The sequence below is a fragment of the Alexandromys fortis genome, unplaced genomic scaffold, assembly GCF_014885135.2.
Source record: "Alexandromys fortis isolate MF-2015 unplaced genomic scaffold, M_Fortis_MF-2015_v1.1 scaffold_75, whole genome shotgun sequence".
Classification (NCBI taxonomy): domain Eukaryota; kingdom Metazoa; phylum Chordata; class Mammalia; order Rodentia; family Cricetidae; genus Alexandromys; species Alexandromys fortis.
The window spans coordinates 6,895,382-6,922,576 of record NW_026067956.1 but is presented as its reverse complement, the minus strand read 5'-3'; the positions used below and the strand labels follow the sequence as shown (position 1 = coordinate 6,922,576).

General features: G+C 41.7%; 1 protein-coding gene across 11 annotated transcripts in view; it reads left to right on the top strand.

Annotated features, from left to right (window-relative positions):
- Positions 1-25,511, top strand: part of Rcbtb1 (RCC1 and BTB domain containing protein 1) — a 41,450-nt gene extending 15,939 nt beyond the window's left edge. For 9 of the 11 annotated variants that reach the window (XM_050152252.1, XM_050152246.1, XM_050152247.1 and 6 more), the window contains 9 exons: positions 1,438-1,604; positions 6,212-6,370; positions 9,205-9,312; positions 9,678-9,820; positions 11,299-11,489; positions 12,758-12,884; positions 14,297-14,448; positions 15,079-15,209; positions 23,347-25,511. In XM_050152252.1, the coding sequence (XP_050008209.1) occupies positions 1,438-1,604; positions 6,212-6,370; positions 9,205-9,312; positions 9,678-9,820; positions 11,299-11,489; positions 12,758-12,884; positions 14,297-14,448; positions 15,079-15,209; positions 23,347-23,487 (1,319 nt within the window). In that variant the 3' untranslated portion in view covers positions 23,488-25,511. Of the gene's footprint in view, positions 1-1,437; positions 1,605-6,211; positions 6,371-9,204; positions 9,313-9,677; positions 9,821-11,298; positions 11,490-12,757; positions 12,885-14,296; positions 14,449-15,078; positions 15,219-23,346 lie in introns of those variants that run through there. The other 2 variants (XM_050152255.1, XM_050152254.1) reach the window with 2 other exon arrangements.
- The last annotated feature ends 1,684 nt before the right edge of the window (positions 25,512-27,195 follow it).

Here is a 27,195-nt window from a genome sequence, read left to right as displayed (position 1 = left end):
CCTTTTTGTATATGTGTGCCTCGTGTCATTCTCCTCGAATTCCACCCTTATCTGGGAAACACATTCTCTAGAACTTTTCAAGAAAAGGATCTGAGAGAAATTCGTGAGTCTCTGTCTTAAGGTCTTTCCCTCTCACAGATGTGACTCAGTGGCTTGGCTGACATCAGAATTATAAGGTGGGAGTCTGTTTTCTCATCATTTTCAAATCCTGGTGCTTAAGATTTATCACGGACACTACCTCCTTTCAGACCTCCACTCTCTCCTTGTGTGTGAGTGCACACCTGCGTGAGCACATGTGAGGGCAGGAGGTCAATATTCTTTCCACCTGTATCTTTGAGACAGGGTCTCTCACTGAACCTGGAGTTCATCCATTGACTGGACTGGTTGTCCCATGAACCCCTGGGCTCCTCTTGTTCTGCCTCCCAGCCCTGAGATCACTGTGTATGCTGCTGGACCCTGATTTTTACACATGTGCTGAAATTTGGGCTCAGTTTCTCATGCTTGTGTTGCGAGCACTATCCAGAGAGCCATCTGCTCAGTCCCACTTGTGCTCCTTTGTGTGTGACTGTTTCCTCCTTTTTTTGAACATTAGAGACATCTTTTTCTTTATTCCAAATATTTTTAAGAGTCATGATTGCTCTGTAGTGGGAACATTTAGCTTATTAGTAATCTGTAGGTCCTGCCTTCATCTCTAGAAAACATTTTTATAACTTTTCATAGATAATTTTTTTCCTGTTCCATTCTTTTTGGATTTTTTTTTATATAAAAGAGATTATGATCTAATTTTCTTGATTTTCTTTTCTATGTGTTCTGGAAAATTAACTTACTAAAACCATATATAAATAAATTTTACTTAGACCCATGTTTGTACAATGTCTGTGTGTGTGTACCCCAAGTCCTCACCCAGTTCTTGCAGCACCACACAACCCAGTCCCAACTGGTGATAACAGAACCACGACATATTCTTGCTATGAATTTCTCATAACTGATGGCACATCTTTTTGGAGTTTTCAGCTGGAGTTGGCTCTGCACCCTCTTCCCCTTTTGTAGCTGCTGGTTGATGCCTTTTCTGGTTTGCTTTGTTAGCTACAATATCTGTCTGCTTTCCATCTACAAAGTTTTGTCTCACATAGCCCAGGCTGTTATGTAACAAGAGTGACGTGAACTCAAGATCCTCTTGTCCTACTGCAAGAGGCCAATATAGAGAAGCCTATTTTTATACATAAATTTTGACTTTGACCACCAAACTGATCTTGTATATAGGTGCCAAGTCCTCTGATGAAAGGTTTGCTTCTGTCCTCTATTCTGTAATCCTTCACTCCCTGACTCCCTACTAGTGGTTATCTTACAGAGAGGAGGGCACAAACGCTAGAGCAATGGAAGTTAAGGGGTTGCCAGTTCTGTCGGAGCTAGTGCTTCATGTGCTTGTGTGTTTAGATGGAGTTGTCTACGCCTGGGGCCATAATGGATACAGCCAGCTGGGGAATGGGACCACCAATCAAGGCATTGCTCCTGTCCAAGTCTGTACTAACCTCTTGATCAAGCAGGTGGTTGAGGTAGCCTGTGGTTCACATCATTCGATGGCCTTAGCAGCTGATGGAGAGGTAAGTGTGCACTTTGATTCCTTTTAAAGAATTGTGATAAACTGCACAATGCAAAGCTTCTTATCATAAGCATGTTGAATGCACGGCTTGATAGCATTAAGTACATTCACACTGTTGGCTCTGTCTATTCACAGACCTCTTTCATCTAAAAAAGCTGAAGTTCTAAACCTGTTAAATATCATTTCTCCTTGACACTACAACAGTGACCACTGTAGGTACTGCCTGTGCATAGAACCAGATAATATCTGTCATTTCGTGACTGATTTCACTTAGCATAGTGTCCTCAAGTTCATTCATTTCTCTGGTGTGGGACAATTTTGTACATAGGTGTACAACGTATCTTGATCCTCTCTACCTCACTCTTCCATTCTTCTAGGCCCCTCCAGCATGCTACCCCTACCTTTATGTCTTCTTTTTCGGTTAGTGCTCCTGGACTATTGACTGATCTTGTTGCCTTAGTCCTGTGCAGGCAGCCATAACTGCAATGAGTTCATTAGTGCAGCCTCTGTGTCATGTCCACAAGACATTTCACAGTATTCTTCCAAGTATTTCTTTTTCAAGATTTAATAACATTGCATTATTCCATTGTAAATATGTTACATTTTGTCCATGTGTGTGTGAAAGGGGTATTGGGAATTGAACCCATGGTCTCACATATATATACTTGGCAAGTGCTCTACCCTAAGCCTATTTCATTCACCTTGATGTATATATGGGACATGTCCACTATACAGCCATTGTGAAAACCCCTGGTTTTACTTACTAGACTTTGTAGTTAAAAACAAACAATAAAACACATGTGAATACGTTCTTTCTCCAGTAATACTTGTGTAGTCTCTTCAGAATCACCCTTAGCTTAAAATAAACTAACAAAAACCTTTAAATATGCCATTCTAAACTTTAAATTGTTCCCCAAGATTTTGTACCTCAAAGCCATTAACAAACAACATAACCCTGAGTCATTATGTAAAGCTTTGTTTCAGCTGTGATGCACACTGAAACCCGTGGACACATCTCCCAACATTAATACTGAAAGAACTTGAGGTAGCCCAGCTGGAACGGAGTGGTTTTCCTTGATTATTAACCTAAGGCACGTCTGTACTGCTTATCCAGAGATATCATAAGTCCCAGCTCTGTGAGATTTCCTCGTTCTATTTTCTATCTTCTACAACCCCTGCCTCACCAGGGGTGGCGGCAACATTATATCCTACCTATACCTATATTGATTTTTCCCACTAAACCAGCCTCTATTGTAATCCTTTACTCTATTAAAAAGCCTCAATCATCAAAATTTTATTTAAACTAAGACTATTATTGTATAAAGTCATTGCTTCAGTTAAACAGTACATATTAAGAGGAAATCATCTTCATAATAATCCACAGGTAAAAATGTCAGTAGAGTGGAATATTTCCATGAAATAATCACACTATATTAAAGGCAGTGGGGATACCCCATGCCCATTCACACTGTGTCAGATACCAGAGAAGAACAGTATTGGAAATACATACAAAGGCACAGCAGTAGCAAGAGACATTCTGGAGTTGAAACCCAGGGGTCTTGCCTATCTGAGATTCATCCACCAGTGTCTTTCATTCTGGTGGGCCAAACTCCCAAATTCAAGTGCCACCTGCTGCTCCTCTGACATGGTCACTGACACCTTTTGATGTGAGAACTCAGTATTCACATTCATGCTCTTTGCCATGATCTCAGATAGGTGTGCTATGTAAGCTTCTAAGGACCCCCAGTCTTCAGGTAGATTTTGTTTTTCAGTGTATGTAATAATTTTGGAGAAGAGTAACTTGCTCAGCCCCATGTCTCTGCTTATGTTGAGGTTCCTTGCCCTGTTCGTTCTCCCTCTGACCTCTGTAACTCTGTTGCTCCACCTTATGCTTTTGCTCAAGCCTTGCCTCCTGCCTGCACTATTGACATTGGTCTTTGTTAATAACTTTGAGTTTCACCTTTCCAGTCTTCCTTGGCCCTCTGTGATTTCTTTTTTTTTTCTTTTTTTTTTTTTTTTTTTGGTTTTTCGAGACAGGGTTTCTCTGTAGCTTTGGAGGCCCTCTGTGATTTCTAAAGCACAAATTAGGTCAGTCACTTTGTTCCCTGTTTAAAGTTCTCCAATGGTGTTAATTAGTTATACCAGTTGGGAACAAGGTAAAGAAGAAAATACCACAAAGCTGATGGTGACCCAGGTTCTATTGTTGGGATATACCAGAGGTAGGCATAGCACACAGGCTGTGTCCAAACCTGCTGTCTCCTTGCCCATTGCTTGTTGAGTGGAAACATGGTCCCCCCCCCCCCCCATTTAAAGTGAAAGACAGTGGTGTTTATAAGGAACTTGGAATGCTCCAGAAATACCTGAGGAATGATCGTTGAAGTTAGACAAATCTTGCTCATTTCTGAAGCCTGGATTCTTGCTTTGTTTTAATTGTTAGCATGTGTTAATTTTAATAATGGTGCAGAATCCAGAATCCCTGCCTTATTAAACTAGATGTTTCTGTGACTGTCCCTTGGTGAAGTGTATGTTACTTTTCTTCTACCTGAAATGTGTATTTCATCTGGGTTTTCATAGTCAAGACATCAGCAGTATGTTGGACTGTTGTCAGCATGTGAAATTAGAAAGTATTGACAGGGAAGAAAGATGTAGAAGCCAGACTGAGGGTGTGTGAAGACGGCTTGTCTAGGCCAAGGAATGGGTGGATGTAGGGTCTTAGAAATCCTGTTAGTATTAGAAGAGGTTCTTTCTTCTTCTGCCCTTAAGCCTCTCCAGTCCCTATTTCCCCCTCCAAGTGCCCTGTCTCCTTCCCAGACACATCTCCATCGTATGCAGAAACTCAACAACAGCTGTGCTTACCCACATGAGACCAAGTCAGCCTGGATTCCCACAAGAGATGGGGAGACATCTCCAGACTCCACTTCTTATTGAGAGCTGTTGGTAGTTGGTAGCTGCTGTGGGAGAGGCAGGGGGAATCACTGTTTCTTTTTTAAGGGTGTGGCCATTGGCAAATTTTTTTTTTCATTTCTTATATTTGTTTCTGGTTTTTGACAAGCATAGAAACCTGCCTGTGTGTCTCCAATAAAAATCTAGTGTTCAGATTGTGGTGGATAATAGCAAAAGTAGGTTGTGCAAAGTTGACAGGTAGCAAGAGAGAACTCATGTACTTAGAAGAACGATCTAATAATCAATGCTGTTTCTGTAGGAACAGACACATCCTTAGTACTTTTGACTATTATTACTGTGTTATGGTGAGAAATTACAATGGAAGGTTACAAGCTTGGTGGTTTTTGTACTGTCAGAAATAGGCTAACATGTCTGTGTCTCCATCATGTCAGATTTTATTGAGTAACAATAAATTCACAAGGTACAGCAACTTTTGTAGCAATTTGTCAAGTAGCCCTGCTTTCCTTGGTAGCCCTGACTGAAGGCTGTTACAAATTATTTATTCCAGTCTTTTAACATTCCAGTCTTAATTATTTATATTAGCTCAAAGAGCACACATTATATTGCTCTGTGTGTGTGTGTGTCTGTGTAAAACATAAATATTACAAAGGAATTAAAGAGGCCATAGCATTGCAAAGAGACCCGAGAGGCAAAAGCTGATACAAGTCAGAGAGTCTCTGGCAGTTAAGATGAACTTGGGCTGAGCTCTCTGGGAGAGGTGAGAGCTGCTGCTGCTGCTGCCAGAGTCAAGGCTTGGGGTCAGAATTCAGAAGTGAAGCAAAGTAGAGGCTCTAGAGGCCAGGGGTAGGATTGGTTCCAGAGGGATGAATAGCAGGTGGATGGACAGTAGGTCCATACAGGTGCATAGCAATTTGAATAGAACTTGTAGGGCAGTTGGGAGCTCTCTGCTTCCTGTCCACACTGGTCAGATGACAAACCTGTAGAGTCATTATTACCACTGCCAAGTGAGTGTTGCACTTTTTTCTTAGTCTGGTGTGTCTGATAAGTTCTTGTGCCTGGCTTTTCTGATAGAATTCTAATGGGCGGTTCTGGTCCCAGTTTATGTTTATGAATTTATACAGTAGCACTCTTATTTATCATTCTGTGTCATGTGGATGATGCCAGACAGATGGTGCTGTTTAGGTGTCCACCAAGTGCAGAGTCATCATCCTTAGTAGAGTAAAAAGCTGCTTATAAGATGGACCCTCTCAGGGCAAGGCACAGTCTGAAAACCATTTTACACAATCTGTAGTTACTTAGGGCAGGGCACAGCCTGACCTCAACAGTCATCCTGAGGCATCAGTTGTGGATTAGTGAGACAGGGAAAAGAACAATATGGTTTGGAAAGCTTTCCATGAGAAACAAAAGAATTTCTGCCCAAAGAGCTAGGCATGCTTTTTACATCATCAACGCTTTGCCTTACTAGTTCCAAAATTAACAAATGTACATGTCTATCTTGTTGCCAAACTCAGAGGGTACCATAGTAAGTTGTTGAAAACATAGTACAGTACTTGGGCTCTATATATCCATTGCCCAGCTAATGGGAATACTGACCCCAGAGCCGCTGTATGGGATTACTGTGAAGATCAGTGGGTAAGTGCACGTAAAGCATTCAAAACCATGCTGAAGGTCTAACGACTGGTTTCCTTGTTCCTTCTCTTGTAGGTATTTGCATGGGGCTATAACAACTGTGGTCAGGTGGGGTCAGGATCTACAGCAAACCAGCCAACTCCTCGGAAAGTTACAAATTGTTTACATACTAAGAGAGTGGTCAGCATTGCCTGTGGTCAGACCTCATCCATGGCTGTTCTGGATAGTGGTGAGGTTCGTCCTCTTCATTTCCCTGTCCCCTCCACCTGCATGCAATGGTGCCAGCATGCAGAGGAGGAGGACCAGCTAGTGAGTGCTTGCTCAGTCCTCAGAATGACTCAAATCTGAAGATGTCAAGTAAAAAATCTAATGTGTCTTAATTTTAGTTTTTGCAAGATCCCTGTAGCCTCATAGTAAAGGCAGGGTGGGGTCAACGTTAGAGCATGCAGTCTAATCAGTGTGGGTGTTTGGATTTAATGTTGGCACTGAGAAAGAACAGCCTTCCTTCCAGTGGAAGAGTTGTACAGTTTTAAAGTCAGCTAATGAATTCTTCATAAAACCATCCACGACATCTCACATTGTATTGGAGGAGGCATCTTGTTTTATTGGAAGATTATCGTTAGCTACTTGTTATAAACCTACCCTCTGCCCTGTAACCATGACCCTTTTTGAGCTGATGGTTATGTCTATGAAATTACTGATGCCACTTAAATGGGCCATGTACCACCTATGCTTTCCTTGGTGCGTGGGGACTATACAGTCTTTCGTATGGCATCATGCAGTGATGGGTTTGGGGTGCTGTACATGTTACTGAGACCTCACATAAGTTGACTTTTTCCTTTTTTATTCAATCCTGCTATCATCCATGAATACTTCAGAATCTATGGGCTATCAATCATCTAATATCCTCTGTTCAGTATTCTTCATGCTTTTATTTTTTTCAAGATTTATTTTTATCATTTTTGAATTATATGTGTATATGAGTGTCTATGTGTGCACACAAGTGCAGTGTGCCCCTAGAGTTTAAAAGAGGCCATCAGGTTTTCAACACATGGAATTACAGGCTGTTGGGAGCCCTGTAATGGGAACTAAGCTAGGTTGTCTTTGAGAGCAGTACCCTGGTTTAACTGCTGAATCTCACTGATTTTTTACTTTAAAATGATTATTATGTGGTTACTTTTACAAAGGGGAATGCAATGAAGCCTACAAAGTAAGCATTAAAAAGCTTTTTTCCTAATCTTGTTAGTAGTTTCATATGTGTCCTTGTGGACTTTTCTTTATAAGCAATTGTTGTAGGAGGCTGCTTGTTTGTTCCCCAGCCACCCAGACTCCTGAAATAACCACACAGAAACTCTTTTAATTAAATTACAGCTTGGCCAATCACTATAGCATATTCCTAGCAAGTTCTTACATATTAAAATTAGCCCATTTTTATTTTATATTTTACCATGAGGCTCATGGCCTACCAGTAAGGTTCCAGCTGGCAGCTCGGGTCTTTCCCCTCTGGTGGCTACATGACGTCTCACTGACTCCGCCTTCTTCCAGCATTCAGTTTAGTTTTCCCCATCTAGCTCTGTTCTGCCCTGCTAAGCCACTGGCCAAAACAGATTCTTTATTCATTAACCAATAAAAGCAACACAGAAGGACTTCCCACACCAAGCAGTTATCTACAGATGAGTTTAATTACCTTATTCAATCACCTATACATTGCTGCCTCTCTCTGTCATTCTGTTCCCTGCCGCACTTCACAGCATTGTGTTGTCTGTGCACTGTCTGAGACTATCTCTGTAGCACTTCTCAGAATGCTGCTTAGTTTGCTTCTATGGGTGACGGACACCTGGACCTCTCTGGAGGACTTTCGGTGTTTTTGCTGTTGTGAATTATGATGGACTGATTTCTGTTGCTGTATGTTTATCTTGGTACATCACATAAGCATTTCTATAGAATAAATTCTCAGCATAGAATTTTTAGGTCAAGAAGTATGCCATTAAGAATATGGATAGCTGCTGCCAAATTTCTTTCCAGAAGGCCAGTACTTGTTACACTAAATTGCACATAGCCACCTCTCACCCTCTGACCTTTCTGCTTTACTTTGTCCTGGAAGCCCCGCTGTGCATTTGCCTGAATCTATGTGGGTCTTGGTGCCACCAGAAGTTGTAGGCGTTTAATTTGAACTTGACCTTTTAAAATCTGTTCTTGGTTAGAATTTATTACTATGGCCCACTCTGAATATTACAAACCATTAGCCCTCCTGACTAGCCTGTGCCAGCTGCTGCCTCCTGACTTTTATTTATTTTATGGGTTATTTTTTTTTGTCTCTGTGATCTTTTAAAAATGAAAATTCAATCTGCTTTTGAATAGTATAGTAAAATTCTTAACTATACTTCACTTTCTGTTTTGTTTGTTTGTTTGCCCCTTGGTTTTGTTTTTTGAGGTGGTGTCTTGCTGTATAGCCCTTGCAGGTCTGGTACTTGATATGTAGCCCAGGCTTGCCTTTAATTTGTGGCAGTCTCCTGCTTCAGCATCCTTAAAGCTGGGATTACAGGCATGTACTGCCTCGCTCTAGGGGGTTTGTTTTTATCTGCTCATCTGGCTCGCTCTTCTTCTCTTCCACCACTCTTCTTCCTACTTCTCTCTGTCTGTGCCGCGACACTGTGCCTTCTGCCTGGAGTGCCGTCGTCTGTCCCGCTCAGGTCTCAGAACACTTTCTAACAGATCTTCCTCCTCACACTGCTTCTTGGGAGGAAACCTCACTGTTCCTGCAGTACGTTGATCTCTGTGGTGGCTCTTACTACCTGCTCACCAAGTGTGCACATGTTCCTTGCCTTTGGCAGGCTTGGGCTAAAGATTCCTTCCTTGTGCCTCTCATTGTGTAGGACATGTGGTAGGTGCTTGCTAATCATTAATGACCCTCAGTTTTTCATTTGTGAAGTCATGGAATGGGAACATCATGCATTTGTAGGACCCTGTAGCCCACAATGTAGGTTTGGAGTATCTGATCTGTGTAGGACAGGACTTCTCTTCCCGTTGGCAGTTTCTACAACTTGTCCTCTCTCTTTCTCTTGCAGGTGTATGGCTGGGGCTATAATGGCAATGGACAGCTGGGCTTGGGAAACAATGGCAACCAGTTGACCCCAGTGAGGGTGGCAGCCCTGCACAACGTGTGTGTGAACCAGGTATACATTGCATTTCTTGCCATACATTTTATAGCAGATGTATTGGAGGTTAATTCTTTTGTCATTCATATCTGGCAATTCTTTATGCCTCCACTTTTCACATTTAATATTTTAGCCTTCCTCTTTTTCTGTTAGAAAAGGGGAGCCCATGGTATTGGCCATGGTCTTCTTCACAGGGTAAAAAAATTCATGAAGTCGACCAGTGGGTAAAGAATTAGACTTCCCCCTGATGCTTCCGAGTGCTCCAGCAGATGCCAGTCCACATATGCTGCTGGCCTGGCATTCTGCAGAGGCCAACTGTGGCCTAAGCAGGTGGTTGCTCTGCCTTGACTGCTAGGATGGTAACCATGTGTGTTTACTTTCAGATTGCCTGCGGGTACGCACATACTCTAGCACTAACAGATGAGGGCTTGCTCTATGCCTGGGGAGCTAACACATATGGGCAGCTGGGAAATGGCAATAAAATTAATGTGCTGAGCCCAACACACATCATGGTGGAAAATGAAAGGTAAATTTGCGGTGCCGTGTCTTGGACACTATGTGTGTGTGTGGCCGTGGGACTGTGTGGTAGGGCTGTGGTATTCAGCTTGTGACTCATACTTGTTAACATTCTTGTTTTGATCCAAATGGTTTATAAGTCAGAGTGAACATGTGTGAACTTGCCTGTATTCCGAAGCACCCACCTGTGATTGGTGGGAACTAAGGTGTCTTAGCTCTGAAAGGCTTGGAGCTGTCTGTTCTGTAGGGACGTTATTTAGGGTCTGTGATCACACTGAAATTCAAAGCACTAACTTTGTACCACTTAAATTCACTTTTAAATAAGAAAAATTCTTCTTTAAAGGACATTATTTAAATACTAATTTGGTTTATTGTATGCTACTGGGATAGGTGTGTAGTGTTTGTTCATCAGATTGTGAGGTTTTATGCAGGGTACCCTGCCTTAGTCCTGTGAGAAATGAAGCTGATCTGGCTTGATGACCTTTTGGTTTGCAGTGTTCAGAGCCCAGGACCCTCAGCCCAGGGGTAGTCATCCTAATGAAGATGTTGAGATTTGGGTGAAGATAAGGGAAAAATATATGTATAAGAAAATGTTTATTGAAGATAATGTTTACGGGGGGGATGGTGGAGATGAGAGGGATATTCAAATCAGGAAAGCGCTTGTAAGTACCTGAGTTAGATCACCAGAACCTACATTTAAAAAGCTACATGTGCTGGTGTGCACTTGTAACCGCTGGCTAGCTTAGCCTATTTAGTGAGTGCCAGGCCAGTTAAGAGAGCCTATCTTAATAAAAAGTTTTACAGTGTCTGAGGAATTACACCTGAGGTTGTCTTCTGGCCTTGACACAGATGTGCACACTACTGTTACACACCCCCATGAACACACACACAATAGATTTTTTTATTTAAAAAGATTTATATGTATGAGTGTTTTGCCTGTATGTATGTATGTGCACCATGTATGTGCCTGTTGTCTGTGGAGTCAGAAGACTGTGTTGGACCGTCTAGAACTGGAGTTACAGATAGTTGTGAACTACCATGTGGATGCTGTGACACAAACCCAGGTCCAGTACAAGAACAAGAAGTGTTCTTAACCTTTGAGCCATCTCTCCAGCCCCAGTATCTTTTGTTTATTTATGGCTTATCTTCCCAGAGCAGTGAAGACATTTTGTCATTGTCCACTGTCCTCATTGATTTTAACTTCCAGTCTCTTTCCACATTTGTCTCAACAGTATGTATTATTTATGTATTCCTACCTCAAGATGAACTAAGGTGAGAAGTGGGCCCTCAGAGAGAGAGAGAGAGGAGGGAGGGAGATTAGGGGAGCTCTTTCCTGACCTTTGGTTTTGTAGGCAAGGTTTGTGGCTTACATCACTGACCTTGGGCTGACTTGTGAGGTGTTGAAGCATGAATTTCTAAATTACTCTGTAGGGTGTACTGCAGGCACGTCTGATAAAGAAGTAACGAGTGTTTCTTCAATGTTCCCAGGGTTGTAGAGATTGCAGCCTGTCACACCACCCACACATCTGCCGCTAAGACCCAGGGTGGGCACGTGTACATGTGGGGCCAGTGCCGGGGCCAGTCAGTGACCCTTCCCCACCTCACCCACCTCTCCTGCACCGACCATGTGTTCGCCTGCTTTGCCTCTCCTGCTGTCTCGTGGCACCTCCTGTCTGTGGGTAAGCCACTCAAGCTGTTTCTGCCTGGGGTAACCAAATACTGTTCCTTGCATATTTGATACCTGTGAGCTGCTTAGGTTCTGTAAGCTAGTTTTAATGTTCTTCCTGAATAATAATCAGATTTATTCATTGGTCATGAAACATTCTCAGAGACTCTTTTTTTCTTCCCTAAGTTCTTCTATTTTAGTTGAATTCATATTAAATAACAAAATTAACCAGTACAATCAAGTGGAATGTAGTGCATTCATAATGCTTTGCACTCACTGTTTGTATTAAGCTCCGAATGCTCTTATTACTTTTAAGGCAACCACAACTCACTAAGCAGCCACACTTCATCCACATCCCCTTTTCTTGGGGGAAAGAGGATGTTCAGGAAAAATCCTCTTCCTACTAAATCTGCTACTAAACTTCAGGAGAAACAAAGAATATTTTTTAAAAATACTTTACTATACTCAGTGTAATACAATATATATTTGCAATAAATACAATGACTAAGAAACATTTGGTTCAGTGAATGGGACTATTTGATTGAAATCACATTTATGTTTAGCATACACAGCCAAATAGGCCAATACACCACAGCCTGGGATTTCCATGTCCTGCTCAAGCTGGCCACTAAGTAAGAGGGTTTTCTCCTCTATATGGGAGTTCTCCTGCTAGAGAGAAGTAGTTCTCTAAAAGCAGGGTACACTGGTCCTCACAGACAAAGAGGTGAGATGCTGAGACACCCATCACCCGAATCCTGGACACCTTAGTCGTCTCCTTTTCTCTTCAGCACTTAGGCTATGGGGTCAGGGGAGGCTGGTCTTTTTCTAAAGCCACCACACTCCAGGCTCAGTCTTTGTTCTTAGCCCAGGGGTTTGTTTTTTTAAGACAGGGTTTCTCTGTGTAGCCCTGCCCATTGTGGAACTTGCTTTGTAGACCACACTGGCCTCCGACACACACAGACCCACCAACCTCTGCCTTCTGAGTGCTGTGATTAAAGGTGTACACCACCACTGCCTGGCATGAGATTTATTTTTAGTGCATATTTTCATGTTTAATTATACTTGAAGGCTGTTATTTGGCTTTCCCAGATACTCATCTTGTTTCATTTGTAGTTTATAGATCAATTACCTTAATACTGTGAGTTTGCTTTGTTAAATGACTCATGAGCTTTATTGACCGGAAATAGAGTGGAATTAGGTACCGTAATTATCTTTTGAAAGCCTCTCATGCCTGATTCTGTCTCCTGAGCTTTGTATTAATGGTATGTCTGTTGCCTTCAGAGCATGAAGACTTTTCAACAGTTGCAGATTCACTGAAGAAAGAATTTGATAGTCCAGAAACTGCTGATCTGAAGTTTCGAATTGATGGGAAATATATTCATGTCCATAAAGCTGTTTTAAAAATCAGGTATTTTTTGCATGAGTTTAGAGCCATCAGTAACTTTACCTCCCTTTTGTTATTTCTGTTTGTTATTACACCGCAGAATAGACACTAAAAAAAAATTTGTTATCACAGTACAAAGAAGTTTGACAATTTAGTATTTTGGGCAGATAGTTATCAGTTCTACTTGTTATCAAAGACTGTCTTTTGCTTGTATTCATGCAACTTTTTTGGGACATATATAACTATGCTTTTTTCTGTCATTTAGTTTTCTGTAGTACTAGAAATTTTAGCCAGTACTTGCGCATACTAGGCAAATACCCCTGATTGGTAAGTGGAAACTGCTTGTTCATTTCCTGGCCACCCAGACCCAAATAATCACACAGAAATTATATTAATTACAGCACGGCTTGGCCAATGACTCAGGCGTATTTCTAGCTAGCTCTTACATTGTGAATTAATTAATCTGTGTATTGCCATGAGGCTGTGTCTTACCAGAAAGGTTCCAGGCATCCTTCCACTTTGGCAGCTACATGGCCTCTCTGTGATTTTGCCTACTTTCTCTATTTATCTCTGTTCGGATTTCCTGCCTGGCTTGGCTTTGCTAAGCCATTGGCAGAAACAGCTTTACTTATCAACCAATAAAAGCAACACATATTCAGAAGGACATCCCACATCACTAATTCTTAAGTTGTTTTTCAGGTTACAGATTTGGCTGGGGCTATAGCTCAATAGTAGAGTACTTGTCTAGCATGGGTTTGATTCCCCAACATTCAGAATAAATGAACTAATAAATTAATTGCAGCTCTAGTAGATACTTAGTTTTATTTGCATATTTGTGAGTAAATCTCAGTATATATTCTCTTCTACTATTAAAGATTAAATTTTTCCAAACAGAAAAAAAGGCATGTTTTCACCTATGACTCTGTGGTTAATGTGGCTGTGTATGTCTTTCTCATAGCTTTTCTAACCTGTTACATCCATTCTGCATTGCTTAGAAATATTTTTTAACCCTTCAAAGTAACTGTCACTGAATATGGTTTTTTTTTTTAGAACTCTGAGTAAATATTGTGTATTTCTGTACCATACCTCACTCTGCCACTAAGCTACATCCCCAGTCCTCATTGTATTGTTTAAAATGCATTTCTGTATACATAAAACCTAAAGCAAATGATTCAAACACTTAATTAGGATGGGGCCTGGTGGAGACAGTGCTGTTGTACTCTTGGGCTCTCTGTCTAATCGATACTTTTAAATGGTAATATGAAGATGAGAGTGATTTTAGCAACATTGCACATAAAAGTTCTTGCATAGCAAATACTTTTGGTGCTAATAGTGAATGATCCCACCTTGTTGTGCCAGCCCAGTGGAAAAGGATACCTGTAATACCTTTTACTTGCTTTCAACCCTTTCATTGGTGTGGTTTGCTTTTGTTGTAGGTGTGAGCACTTCCGATCCATGTTCCAGTCCTATTGGAATGAGGACATGAAGGAGGTGATAGAGATAGACCAGTTTTCTTACCCTGTGTACCGTGCCTTTCTCCAGTACCTCTACACAGACACAGTTGATCTGCCACCTGAGGATGCCATAGGTACTGCATAGGGACCAACCAGGCCATGGGCCCGTGACTTTGTCCTAGTCTTAGAGCAGTGATATATAGTTAATTACAGGTATATTGACTTTTGTATACTTAAAAATAATATTTGCCAGGTGGTGGTGAAACATGCCTTTAATCCCAGCACTTGGGAGGCAGAGGCAGGTGAATCTCCGTGAGTTCGAGACCAGCCTGGCCTACAAGAACTGGTTTCAGGACAGGCCCCAAAGCTACAGAGAACCCCCGTCTCGAAAAACAAAAATAATGTCTAAAGTAAACATCTCTAAACTGCTGCTCTTGTTTAAAGTTATAGACATACTTTGTAACTGTAGACTTATTTAAAATATGAAAGTGTTAAGTTTCTACTGCATTTAACTTTTTGTAAACAAAATAAGGAAGAGACTCCCTTTTTTATTCTGTGTACTATGGAAGAAATTGTATACAGTAATTAATTACAGGACAAGTAGATTTTGGGAGATATGAGGAATGAAATAAAAAGATAAAAAGATATTTACCCACCTTCAGAATAGCGTTTGCTAAGAAATCGCTCTCACGGACTGAACATGGCATGTTACCAGCTGCCGTGGGTGCTGTGAGCTGGCGTGACCTAGTGCTTCTGCCTTTTAGGTCTTCTGGACCTGGCAACGTCATACTGTGAAAACAGACTGAAGAGACTCTGTCAGCACATCATCAAGCAAGGCATCACTGTGGAGAACGCATTTTCCTTATTCTCTGCTGCAGTCAGATATGACGCAGAGGTAACATAGAAGTGCCCCAGCTCCCTCCCTACCAGCCCGCCTCCCTTTCTCCTCTGACAAGGAGCGTGGCTAGCTTCACCTCTCTTAGTGACTTGGCGACAAGGCCTCAGATGAACTCGGCCTTGCTTCTTTACATCTCTGTTCACTGTTTCAGCATCAGCTGTGTTTCTGCTTTTAATTGATTGCCTGAAGGCTGCACAGTGGGAGCGTAGAGTGCTGGACTCCCTGGACTGGCAGACAGCATGCTTTAGTTCCATCCTCTGATGTCAGTGCGTCTGTGTTTCTCAAGGCCACTTTGCTAAGTTCACCTGTCAGAAGCCCAGGATACTGTTTGCTTTACATCTGTGTGCCTGCAATTCCGTCACTGTCGTGTAGCTCAATCGTTCTTGTGTAAAGAGCTTACTGTGTATTCCCTGTTTTTGTGTGTGTACATGTCTGGAGACTAAAGGACAACTTTCAGGAGTCACTGCTCCTCTTCCACTCGTGCATACACTCCAAGTCAGTTCTTAGGCTTTCGCAGAAAGTGTCTTTACCCACTGAGCCATTATACTAGTTGAATGTCAAATCTGGGTTTCTCAGATTTCTAGAGTCTGATGAGTGCTGTTCTGTAGTATGTATGACGCTGAACTTTCATAAAGTTGAACAGAGCCACAAATCCTGAGCAGACACTGCACCTGATTCACCATGCTGCAGCTCCTGGCACAAGCAGGGAGGCGTGGCAGATGCTCTGAATTGGGAAGAAAGTGCCACAAAGGGGTGCAGCAGAGATAGTTAATGAACTCATAGCTGACCTGTTTAGTTTTATACAGATCCATAAAAAATAGCAGGTCCAAAATGGCTAGCTTTGCTAAGTACACCATGAGCCTCTCTTTTGGAGGTGTTTTGTCATTTGACAAGACAGTCAGTCTCTGCTAGCTGGAAATTTATTAAAGATACATATTGTGGCTTTTGAGGTATAACAGAAGATAAACTTCCTATCTGTCACACTTAAGGATTGAGTTGACCATTATGCCTTTTATTTTCAAAGCATATCCTATTTTTGCTTGAGGTTCTTTTATGATAATAAATATTTCACAAGGTCAATTGTAGCTGACTCTGGAGCCTGAGGACAAATGGGAAGATGGTCAGAGTTAACTGTATCGAATGGAACATGGAGGTGTGCTTTGTTTTCTTCCCTTCCTGTCATACCTTGAGCCTGTCTGTTACTAGTGCTGTCTCTAATTTAGCCTTCATTGCCACATAACAACGTAACTTTAAATTGGGTGGATGGTGTTTCTGTCCATTGGGGATTGACTCCAGACTGCTTGTGTGTCTCCACACTTCTCCATGCTCCGTGCGCAGTCTGTTGATGACAACGGTCACAACAACCTGACGAGAGGCTCGCAGCTTAGATCCTCTTACTGAAAATGTGTTCCCCACTTTGACCTAAAATCTACCCTTAAAAGTTTACAGGATAGGGCCAGGCACACACCTTTAGTCCCAGAATTTAAAAGATAAACAGGAGGATCTCTGAGAGCTTAAGGCAGCCTGTTCTGTGTAGCGAAATTGCAGTTCAGCCAGGCCACAGAGAGAAACCCTATCTCAAAAAAACAAACAAAACAACAAAAAAAAATGGGACTTGTTTCTACTCATGTACTGGCTTTTTGGGAGCTTTCTAGGCCTGGATGGTGGGGGAGGGGGGGCTTGGACTTCCCACAGGGCAGGATTCCCTGCCCCCTCTTAAGGAAGGAGGGGGAGTGGGGGAGCAGGAGGGGAATGGGAAGAGGGGAGGAAGTGTAAATTTTTTTTTAATTTTTTTTTTTTTTTTTTGGTTTTTCGAGACAGGGTTTCTCTGTGGCTTTGGAACCTGTCCTGGAACTAGCTCTTGTAGACCAGGCTGGGCTCAAACTCACAGAGATCCGCCTGCCTCTGCCTCCCGAGTGCTGGGATTAAAGGCGTGCGCCACCACCGCCCAGCCGGGGGTGTAAATTATTGAATGAAAAAAAAAAAAAACTCTTCCTTTAGAGAGACTACAAATAAATGTGTTTACTTGGAGTTTATCACCAAGTAGGCAGAGTCAGCCCTCAAAGGGATATGTTGAATCAAATTGGACATGTTTGAAATACCAAAAATAAATATTGAGTGAACAAATGTTTAAAGCACTTCAGTACAAAGGGGCACTTTTGTAAACAAGTGTTCATGATAGCAGACACACCTTAAGTTCCACAGACATAACATACTGAGTGTGGAAATAGAGTAGAACATTACGGTACACTAGGACTTCGATACTGAGCTATCTGATGAATGGGTATACTTGTACATTTTATTTCCTTAGTACCATGTAGTGTAGTCAGTGACCATAATGTTGGGTGTTCAGATCAAACCCATTACATACCTTGTAGAATGTGTGGGAGGTCGCTTCCCACCTCCCGGCTAGCTTTACCCAAAATAATTACACGGAAACTGTATTCTTTTAAATACTGCCTGGCCAGCTATCTGTAGCCTCTTATTGGCTGATTCTCACATCTTGATTAACCCATTTCTAATAATCTGTGTAGCACCACGAGGTGGTGGCTTACCGGGAAGGATTCTAGCCTTTTTCAGTCTAGGGTTGGAGAATTATGGTGACTGCCTCACTGCCTTCTTCCCAGCATTCTGTTCTGTTTACTCTGCCTACCTAATTTTCTGTCCTATTAAAGGGCCAAGGCAGTTTCTTTATTAACCAATGAAAGTAACACATAGACAGATGACCCTCCTCCATCATTTCCCCTTTTTCTGTTTAAACAAAAAAGAAAGGCTTTCATTTTAACGTAGTAAAATTACATATAACAAAACAGTTATCAAGCAAGAATTACAGTTACAATATTTATATCTATTTTATCTTTTATTATAACTAAGGAAAACTATAACTGACCATTCTTCAACTCCATCAAAGACTCCAGAAGGATATAATATTACCTAAGGAAACAAGAAATAATCAACTTCCAAACTCTAGAAATGATAGAGACATCTCGCTGCCTGGACAGTCACCCAAAGTTCTTCTGTATCGTTGGGGCATCCATCTTTGGCCTTCAGGCCCATAGTATCCAGCAGACATTTCCATGAAGCAGGAAAATTCAAAGACAGTTCAGTCATTTTCTGCTGTGTCCTGCAGAATGTCTCGCAGACTCTTTCATGAATCAGGAACCCTTAAAGACCATCTCACCTTTAGTCAAGTTCAGCATTCCTCTCTCTGTTGGTTCTTTGTGTCCAGTTTATGCAACAGTCCAGGCAAGAGCAGTTTCTTGCCCAAATGGCTATCAAACTCCATAAGGAGCCTCTTCAATGCCCATCCTCCTCTTGAAGTAGATTGGTGCTGCCAGGAGCAGACGTGTCTCATTGTCATGAAAAGCCCTAATTTATTAAAACATTAAATGTCATATTCTGTAGTCTTTGAAAGATGTGAAGAATGCTTATCTAACTGAAATATATCTCTAGATATCTAGAAAATCTAACATGACTACAAGCTTGACTATTATTGATGATTATCCATTAACAACCTATATTTCCTAATTACATATTACATTTTTAAATGAACTACACAATCACAATACCTTAATCAATATCAGAAATACATACACATATAACAAAATTGACCTTAAAATTTATACCAATGCAAATTATTCATATCTATATCATATTCCCCTTTAAATGTAAAAGATCATTTATAAACAATATTTGGGAATATGGGCACAGTTATTTCTCTCCAAACTGCTTCGAGCTGAATGGGGCGCTGTTAATCAGATCGTTTAGGTTGTAACCTGTGTGCCAGGTTTATCTCAGTTGGCAGTTGAGTGAAGTAATTTTTTGAGGGTGTTCACAGCAACCTTTCAGGAGGGCGTGGTCTATCATACCATATTGGGATAGAAGCAATCCACAGGGTCTCATCCTCTGTGAAAACAAAAGAAACTCTGCCAAAGCATGATATCCTTAGATCCAAATTCTGAAGTCAAGATACCTTTAGAACATATGCAGGTTCATCAGCTTAGCAGCCCATACAATGAAATGTCTCTTTGTATTTAGCTCCTTCAGTCAAAAATTTTAAAGAAAACACAATAATACTCAGAATCCAGGCTCTCTGTGGATTTTCCATTTTTACGTGGCTTATTTTTACTCTATCACTTTATTCTGTCTCTTTAAAGACTATACCCCCCTTTTTTAAGGCATTAACTTTATTCTCTATATTCTTTTACTTCTCTCTCCCAAGCCTACATACACTCATCCAACATTGTGACCCATATATAGGTCTTCTATGTCTGAATCTGTAATTTTTTACTATCCAGGAGCATTTCTTAAAATGTTAAGCACTTCTTAAAAACTTAAGTTGTGCCATGTAGAGGTAATATGATACTGCCTATTTCCTGCCCAGTCTAAACCTTAACTGCGCTGTTATTATGGTAATTATGACAGTTCCTGCCTGAGATCAGCACAGTTCAGTGTGGAGCAGCCGCTCCTGCCTCAGATCCATTTGGTGCCCCTGAGCTGCTCACAGTTTCAGGCACACAGCAAGTCCACACTGGAGCCGCACTGAACAGTTTAATTCTGAGACTGAGTGTGCAGCACAGAACCTCTTTTCATCCAAGTTAACAGCCAAATCTGACACGCAGAGCACTGCGCAGCCTGCAAACATCTCTCTGTATGGCGGCAGAAATCCACCATGCTCTCCTGCCTGACCAAGTCTGATTCCACTGTCTACTCAGGCGGGGAGTGCAGGCATGATCTCAGAGTACTTTCTTTCCAATCCCAGGCAGGAACACAAACATCCAGTCCCGTAAAAGCCATTGAAATACTTTAAGGCCCGAGTTCCCACTGGTGGCACAGCCCCAGGTTTTAAAATGACCTGCTTTTTTTTTTTCTGCCGCTATTGCTGAAACAGGAAATCTCTCTTACGGCATGTCCTAGCATACAGCAAAAAGCTGTGTTAAACTCTCTCTCCCTTTTTTTTAAAGCCCTCTCAGGTTTTTAAGTGGATTTAGTCCATCACTCAACTGCCAACTGAGATAAACCTGGCACACAGGTTACAACCTAAACGATCTGATTAACAGCGCCCCATTCAGCTCGAAGCAGTTTGGAGAGAAATAACTGTGCCCATATTCCCAAATACGTAGAATGTGCGGCGGGTTGCTTCCCGCCATCCAGCTAGCTTTACCCAAAATAATTACACGGAAACTGTATTCTTTTAAACACTGCCTGGCCCATTAGTTTCAGCCTCTTATTGGCTAATTCTCACATCTTGCTTTAACCCATATTTAGTAATCTGTGTAGCACCATGAGGTGGTGGCTTACCAGGAAAGATCCTAACCTGCGTCTGTCTCGGAGAGGAGACTCATGGCGCCTGCCTCAGGCGTCTGCCTCACTGCTTTCTACCCAGCATCCTGTTCTGTCTTCCCCACCTACCTATGTTCTGACCTATCAGACCAAGCAGTTTTCTTCATTAATTAACCAATGAAACAACAGATAGATATAAGACCCAGCTACACCAATACCTTAGGTGATAGGAAGTGACTGAGACTGGTAATCAACGGTGAAGACTGATTTTAGAAGCCTAACTTTGGGGTAGCAGCTGCCTTTGGGTCATGGCTGGTGCTCAGGAGATGAAGGCTACCTGCTGCTCAGTTACAGTGACTGACTCCTCCATGTGCTCTTGAATGAAACGTGAAGTTAATGTACAAAAGAAGTGCAGGCTTAATAATTGTACCTAGAAAAGCAAGGCCATGTGGAAGTCTTAGGGTGTGCACTGTCTGACTTGACGTGTTCTACAGTGCACTGGGAGGAGTCACGGTCCTCCAGCAGGGAGCCATGAGGAGCTGAAGCACTGCCTCCACCTAGCAGTTAAGTGCTGCAGGAGGACACCTGTTTAAACACTGAGGGAAACGCCAGCTGAGGGGCCTTTCAAGGAAGGGGCAGAGTTTGACTTACACTGTGGAAGTCTTGGGCTGCAAGAATTCTGCTAATTGCTGTTTTAGCATCTTAAACAGAATGTTAGGGCTCCAGCCCAATATTTTAAGAAATTGGTAGAAAGGAAAAGCAATTTGGTTTTCAGATTGTGTAATGATTGGAATGATTTCAGCATAAAAGATTTGAACCAAGAGCCTGTAAGATGGCTTAGTGAGTAAAGGTACCTGCCACCATCCCCAGCAGGGATCCAACTCAGCTGGAGCCACACATGTAGAAGGAGAGAGCCAACTCCTAAAGTCCTCTGAGTTCCCTGCCTGTGCCCCTCCCCCAGGTACAAAATATTTTGGAATATTTTTTCAAAGTAGTCATTGTTGTTGCTCCCTGCTAACTACAGTAAGTGTGGTGCTGAACCTGCCTGGAGCCACTTTGTAATTTCTCCACAGATTTATACATCTTAGTTCCTGGTACAAAGACTCTCAGTTTTGTATTCTCTCCTCTTCCCTGTCCATGAAGCTTAAGAGTCCTTAGTTTATGATGTATGATTTTTTTTTCACCTGCTGATTAAATGCCTCTTCATCTACTTTGATTTTTGTTATGAACACCTTCTTTAATCTGCTGGTAAAAAGGGCCCCCTTTTTTAAAAAATATGTTTTATATTTGAAGCATAGCAGTTCCTGATGGTTGGTTTCTAGTTGTGCAAAGGCTGTGGTCTTGTATCTAGTTGTATTTTCAATGTCCAGGTCCTTGAAGAGAAGGTGAGGATGACCTCGTCACATCAGAAGCAAACTGACTTATGTATCCAGGGTTAATGAGATGGCTCAGTGGGTTAGGGTGTCAAGCCTGACAACATAAGTTCAATCCCCAGGACACAAGTGGTAGAAAAGGAAAACCAACTCCTGCAAATTAGTCTCTGACTTCCGCTTGCTCGCCTTGGCTTGCCTGTGCCACTCTCCACCACAAATAGACACTAAATCCAAGGAAGGAGAAACATAAATCTAGGCAGGAGAATTGTGAGTTTTTGTCAGCGTCAGCCTGGTCTACATAGTGAGACCTTGTCTTTAAAATTATTTATAAACCACACAAAAACAAACAAAAAATAAAAACAAAACCTGGATCCAGAGATATGCTAGTGTTGTAAAGGCCCTTTGAGTTGTCTGGAAAGTAAATCTTGGGCAGCAGCTGGCTAAGACAAATTAGTTGTGGTTTCTTTCTTGATGGTTATTCATCTGGGTGAGTTTTCTTGCAGCAGGACGTTTTCAGTCTGGGACAGAGAATCCTGGTAAGGAGGAGCCTGCCTGAGTGCAGAGTGGAGAGCTCTGGGGTCTTCTCTGCACTGTCTAGAATTCTCACCTCAGGGCAACTAGGAGCAGGAAGTCATGACCCTTCAGTTTAAATGGAGAGTTCCTCACAGCTTGCCAGCTGGCCCAATACAAAAAGAAAAATCGAGCCATTTTGATTTAAAAAAAAAAAAACTTTTTAGTGCTGTTTGCTTTAATATATTGAAGTACTCTTTATATCCATACCAATTTCTATAATGAGTGTGTTTGGACTTCCTGCTTACTCGGGGCTTTCAGGGATGAGTGAGTGTGACACCATATCTATATGATGCTTTACTGATTAATGTTGGCTATTGGTGACTTGATTCATCTGTCTGAGAACTCTAGTCTGTGTAAATACACTTGTCTGGGCTTGACTGGGAGCTTATTAATAGCATGCTGGAAGACATATTAGTGGGGGCTATAAAGATAAATTCATTTTTATTAGACCATGAAAATAAAGTTTTGGAGATTTTTTTTCTAAATATAATTTTAGGTAGACCATAAATTTTCATCTGTTTCCTAAAACCTTCTGTTCTTTAAACTAGCCCATATTTTAATTTGTTTTCTTAAATGTAACAAAACATGTATGGACTAAAGTGGCATTGGGCTTTGTACAGTGTCTTGAGATACTTGTGCCAGGTGACAGGCATGGAAGGCCGCCGATGATTTTGCGTGTGTGTCACACTTGGGTTACGGGAACCATGCTTTCCCTCTGGTGAGCAGATGGCAGGCGGTTTTCTGATGAGATGCAGTCCTCCTGCTTGCCTCGTGGGAGCTATCTGGTCTCAAGTATCTCTTCTGGGATGGGTGAGAGAATTGGGATGGGGGGATTTTCAGAGAAACAGTTCACGGTTAATAAACAAAGGCCTCTTCCTGTTCTTATTTTTGTTGTGTATGTCCAGGATTTAGAAGAATTCTGCTTTAAGTTTTGCGTCAATCATTTGACAGACGTTACACAGACTGCGGCATTTTGGCAAATGGATGGCCCCCTGCTAAAGGAGTTCATTGCTAAAGCCAGTAAATGTGGAGCCTTTAAGAACTGAAACCCGAGGCTGCTGGGCTGGGTGTGAGTGAGTGATGTGAGACTGCAGGTAAAACCCGCCAGGTCGCTTTTGTCACATCAGAGACAGTAGGAGTATATGAAGGATGCTTTTCATGAGCCTGTTTTTCACAGCTCTTCTTTATGGATATGTGTACTTGAAATGGGATTTCCTTACATTTGGCTGAATGCTCTGAAAGGATGAAAGCTTAGTTGCTTTTGATTTTTTAATTTTCATGAGAGGATCTTTTGAACTGGGACTAAGGATGCTGGTGAGATGTTCCTGGACCTTTGCGACACGCCTATTCACACTGCATGTGGAGGACAAGCCCTGCCATTGCTCCTGAGTGCTGCTCGCTGTCACCACCTTCCTGTGGGGCACCAGACTGTGGGAGGCTCTCAAGAAATACTGTCGAATATGCATCAGACCCACATAAACAGTCAAGAAGTGTTGAGGTTTGCCGATATTCTCTTAAGATGTGGGCACCTCAGGCTGGAAAGATGGCTCAGCAGGTAAAAACTGCTATGACTAAGCCTGATGACTTAAGTCCCCAGGACCCTCATGCCGGAGAGAGCAAACTTTAAAAGTTGTCCTCTGATCACTATACATGCACCGTGACTACACACATGCACACAATAAAAAAGTGTAATAAAAATTAAAAGATTAGGTACCGAAAGAGTAATGGCTAGAACTACTTGTGAGACGATAAAAGAAGCTTTGTTTGGTAAAGGAGAATGGTTTAGAACTCCTAATTCTGAACTTAGCCTGACACGCTCACTCTCAGCAGTGTTTCATTAGGTTGCATTTGAGAGTGCAGTACACACTACCCCTCAGCCTCACCCTGTAAACACACACACTCTCTGTATCTGATCTTTTGTGACTTGACATGACTGTTAAAACCACCTTTCTTACAGGACTCAGAATGGTCACTTTGTGCCGGGGAGTCTGGGCCACATTCCATCACAAATTTATTTGAAACTTCACCTTCCCGTTTTGTGTTTGTCTTGCTTTACTTGTGTTAGGAATACTTTTTGGCTTATCTTAGCCTTGAAATAGGGTTCCCAAAGTCATAGTTTTCCTAAAAAGACCATTTAAAAAGACTGTTTGTCTTTCAGTCTGGCTATGAATGTTACTGGGGTGTAGAATGTTGTTATCCCAGCTTTGCCCATTGAGCCATTGTCTGTTTGCTCTCTGCTCCATGAACTCCTTTACGTGTGTGTTCCCTTAGTGTGTTCGGTTTCCTGCTTACAGAGGACCTTCTGGCCTTAGGCTGTGTTCAGAGCCAGTTAACAGGGAGGGAATGCTGCAGGCGCTGTGCAGCAGTGCTTTAAGTCGGATGTGTCGGGTGGAGTGCTGAGGGAGGCACCAAAGGCAGGAGTTGTTGACAGGCCAGACATGTGCCAACCCAGAGCCCAACGTCCCCTTTTCTTGATCGTGTCACACGTGACTGTTGCCTGGTGTATTGGTAAGTCAGAATTGCTCTTCAGTGACAGTTTCCGTCCTGGGATGACGAGTGCACATTGATACAATTTGCTGGAATAGGCCATCTGAATAACCACAGTTCTCTAGACTTGGAGTCCCAAGGTGGTAACGTTAATATGTTTACTATTGTTTTTACTTGAAAACCTCTCCACAGAAAAGCACAAACTACAGCTATAAATCCATATCCATATATAATTCACCTGGCAAGAACCTACTGAGTTCTGACAGCTGTAGACACACTTCTCAGCTTACTGGGGGCTTGAGTGTATGGCAGTGAAAGAGCAAGTCCTTTCAGAAGGGTTGGAGGATTTTTTTTAATGCAATCTTTTTATTTTTCTATTTGGTTTTGTTTTTAATCATAGAAAACAAAAATTCTTGAAACTAATGTACTCTTCTGATGCAATAATGGAAGCCAGAGAAGTCACAGTTTCTTAAAATAGTCTAAACTGTATCCTTGAACTTACTGGAACAATGTTTGATACTCAAGTATTTAGGATGCATTTGTGTAATTTCTTGAATGACATAATAAATAATCTCTTAAGGCAGGCCGTGTACAGTTGTGGTTGTTTTCTCCCTTTAAAGTAGAGTAGTATATACATCCTGGAAAAGGGAGGAACTTGTTATTTTGGTACAACATGGATTAATTTGTGGACTTAAGTGAAAAAAAAAGTCAAGTCATAAAAAGACAATTATGTGTTCCTAGAGTTGGAAAGAGTGTTTGTCGGGCTGGGAGAGGGAGCTCTTACATTGACACTTTCCGTTCTACAAGAGGAAGATGTTTTGGATGAATGATAATTTTTGACTATATTTGATGTTACTGAACTATATTTTTTCTCACATACATTATTTGCGTCTCACAGCTGTATGAATTAAGCACAGATTATTTTTACAGTTAGCAAAGCTTCATAGACAAAGAAGTTGATAATCTTAAAAGGGTTGAAGTGGTAAATTTTGTTACATATATCACAATTTTAGAAAACCATGTTAGAATAAAAATAAGATACCACTATGAATGTGTCGACTACTTCTCCTACCCCCAACCCAAAGATTTTATTTTTGTTAAAAGAGTATAGTTGAATTATCAGAGTGGGAAATGCATTTGAATTGGAAGTACTTAAAGATGAAAAGTAGTAGCCACTGTCCCTGTGATACGTGGCAGTTATTAGGGCAAAGTGGAGATTGGGTTAACAATCAATGATATAATAGAATATTTGTAAAGCTTTTTTTTTTTTTTTTTTTTTTTTTTTGGTTTTTCAAGACAGGGTTTCTCTGTGGCGTTGGAGCCTATCCTGGAATTCGCTCTGTAGACCAGGCTGGTCTCGAACTCACAGAGATCCACCTGCCTCTGCCTCCTGAGTGCTGGGATTAAAGGCGTGCGCCACCATCACCCAGCTTGTAAAGTTTTTAAAGTTAATTTTGTACACAGGGAGCATGCATGTCATAGCACTCTTGTGGAGGTCAGAGGGCATCTTGTGGAAGTCAGTTCTGCTGTGTAGGCTCCTGGAATTAAACTCGGGTCATCGAGCTTGGAGGCAAGTGCTGAGCCATCTCACCGTATTTTTTTTTTTTTTTTTTTAATAATGGAACCAAATGGAGTTGACCCAACCAACAGTTGTTCAGAAGTTGGTTTGTGTAGAATGGGGGTTGTTTTTAGCTCATCTATAAAACAGTATGTTTATGTGCCTCCCACTAGGTTTACAAAATTCATCATTGAATAAAAGGGAATGTCTGTGCAGTCCCTAATGTTACTTCCCACAGTGCCATCTTCTGTACCCTGGGCTTCCATACATTTTCTTATATAGAAATAATGGCTGGGATTATTTGGCTCATTTTCCAGTAGTAACAGAGCAGGTTTATTTGATCAGTTTGCCCAATATGTGCAAACAATATGAACCCAAACAAGTGGTGCTTCCTTGTGCCATACAATTTACTGTGACTAACAAATTAAAGTTGAATTGTAAGAAGCCAGCTCATCCTGACGTTTGGTCATATTGCAGTCATTCCAGTTCACCCTTCATGAAGTGACATTGGAAACCACAGTATTGCACCAGGAATGACTCCAGACTCGACACCATGCTGGAGACACGGCTCAGTCCCGTATTGGTTGGTAGCATTAATGTGGACCTGAGAGGATCATGGTAGGAAATGAGAAATGTGAATGAGAAGGAGTCGAGGGTCAAGAGTGATGTGGGCATACAGACCTAAATTGCTTATTGTTAGGGGGGAAAA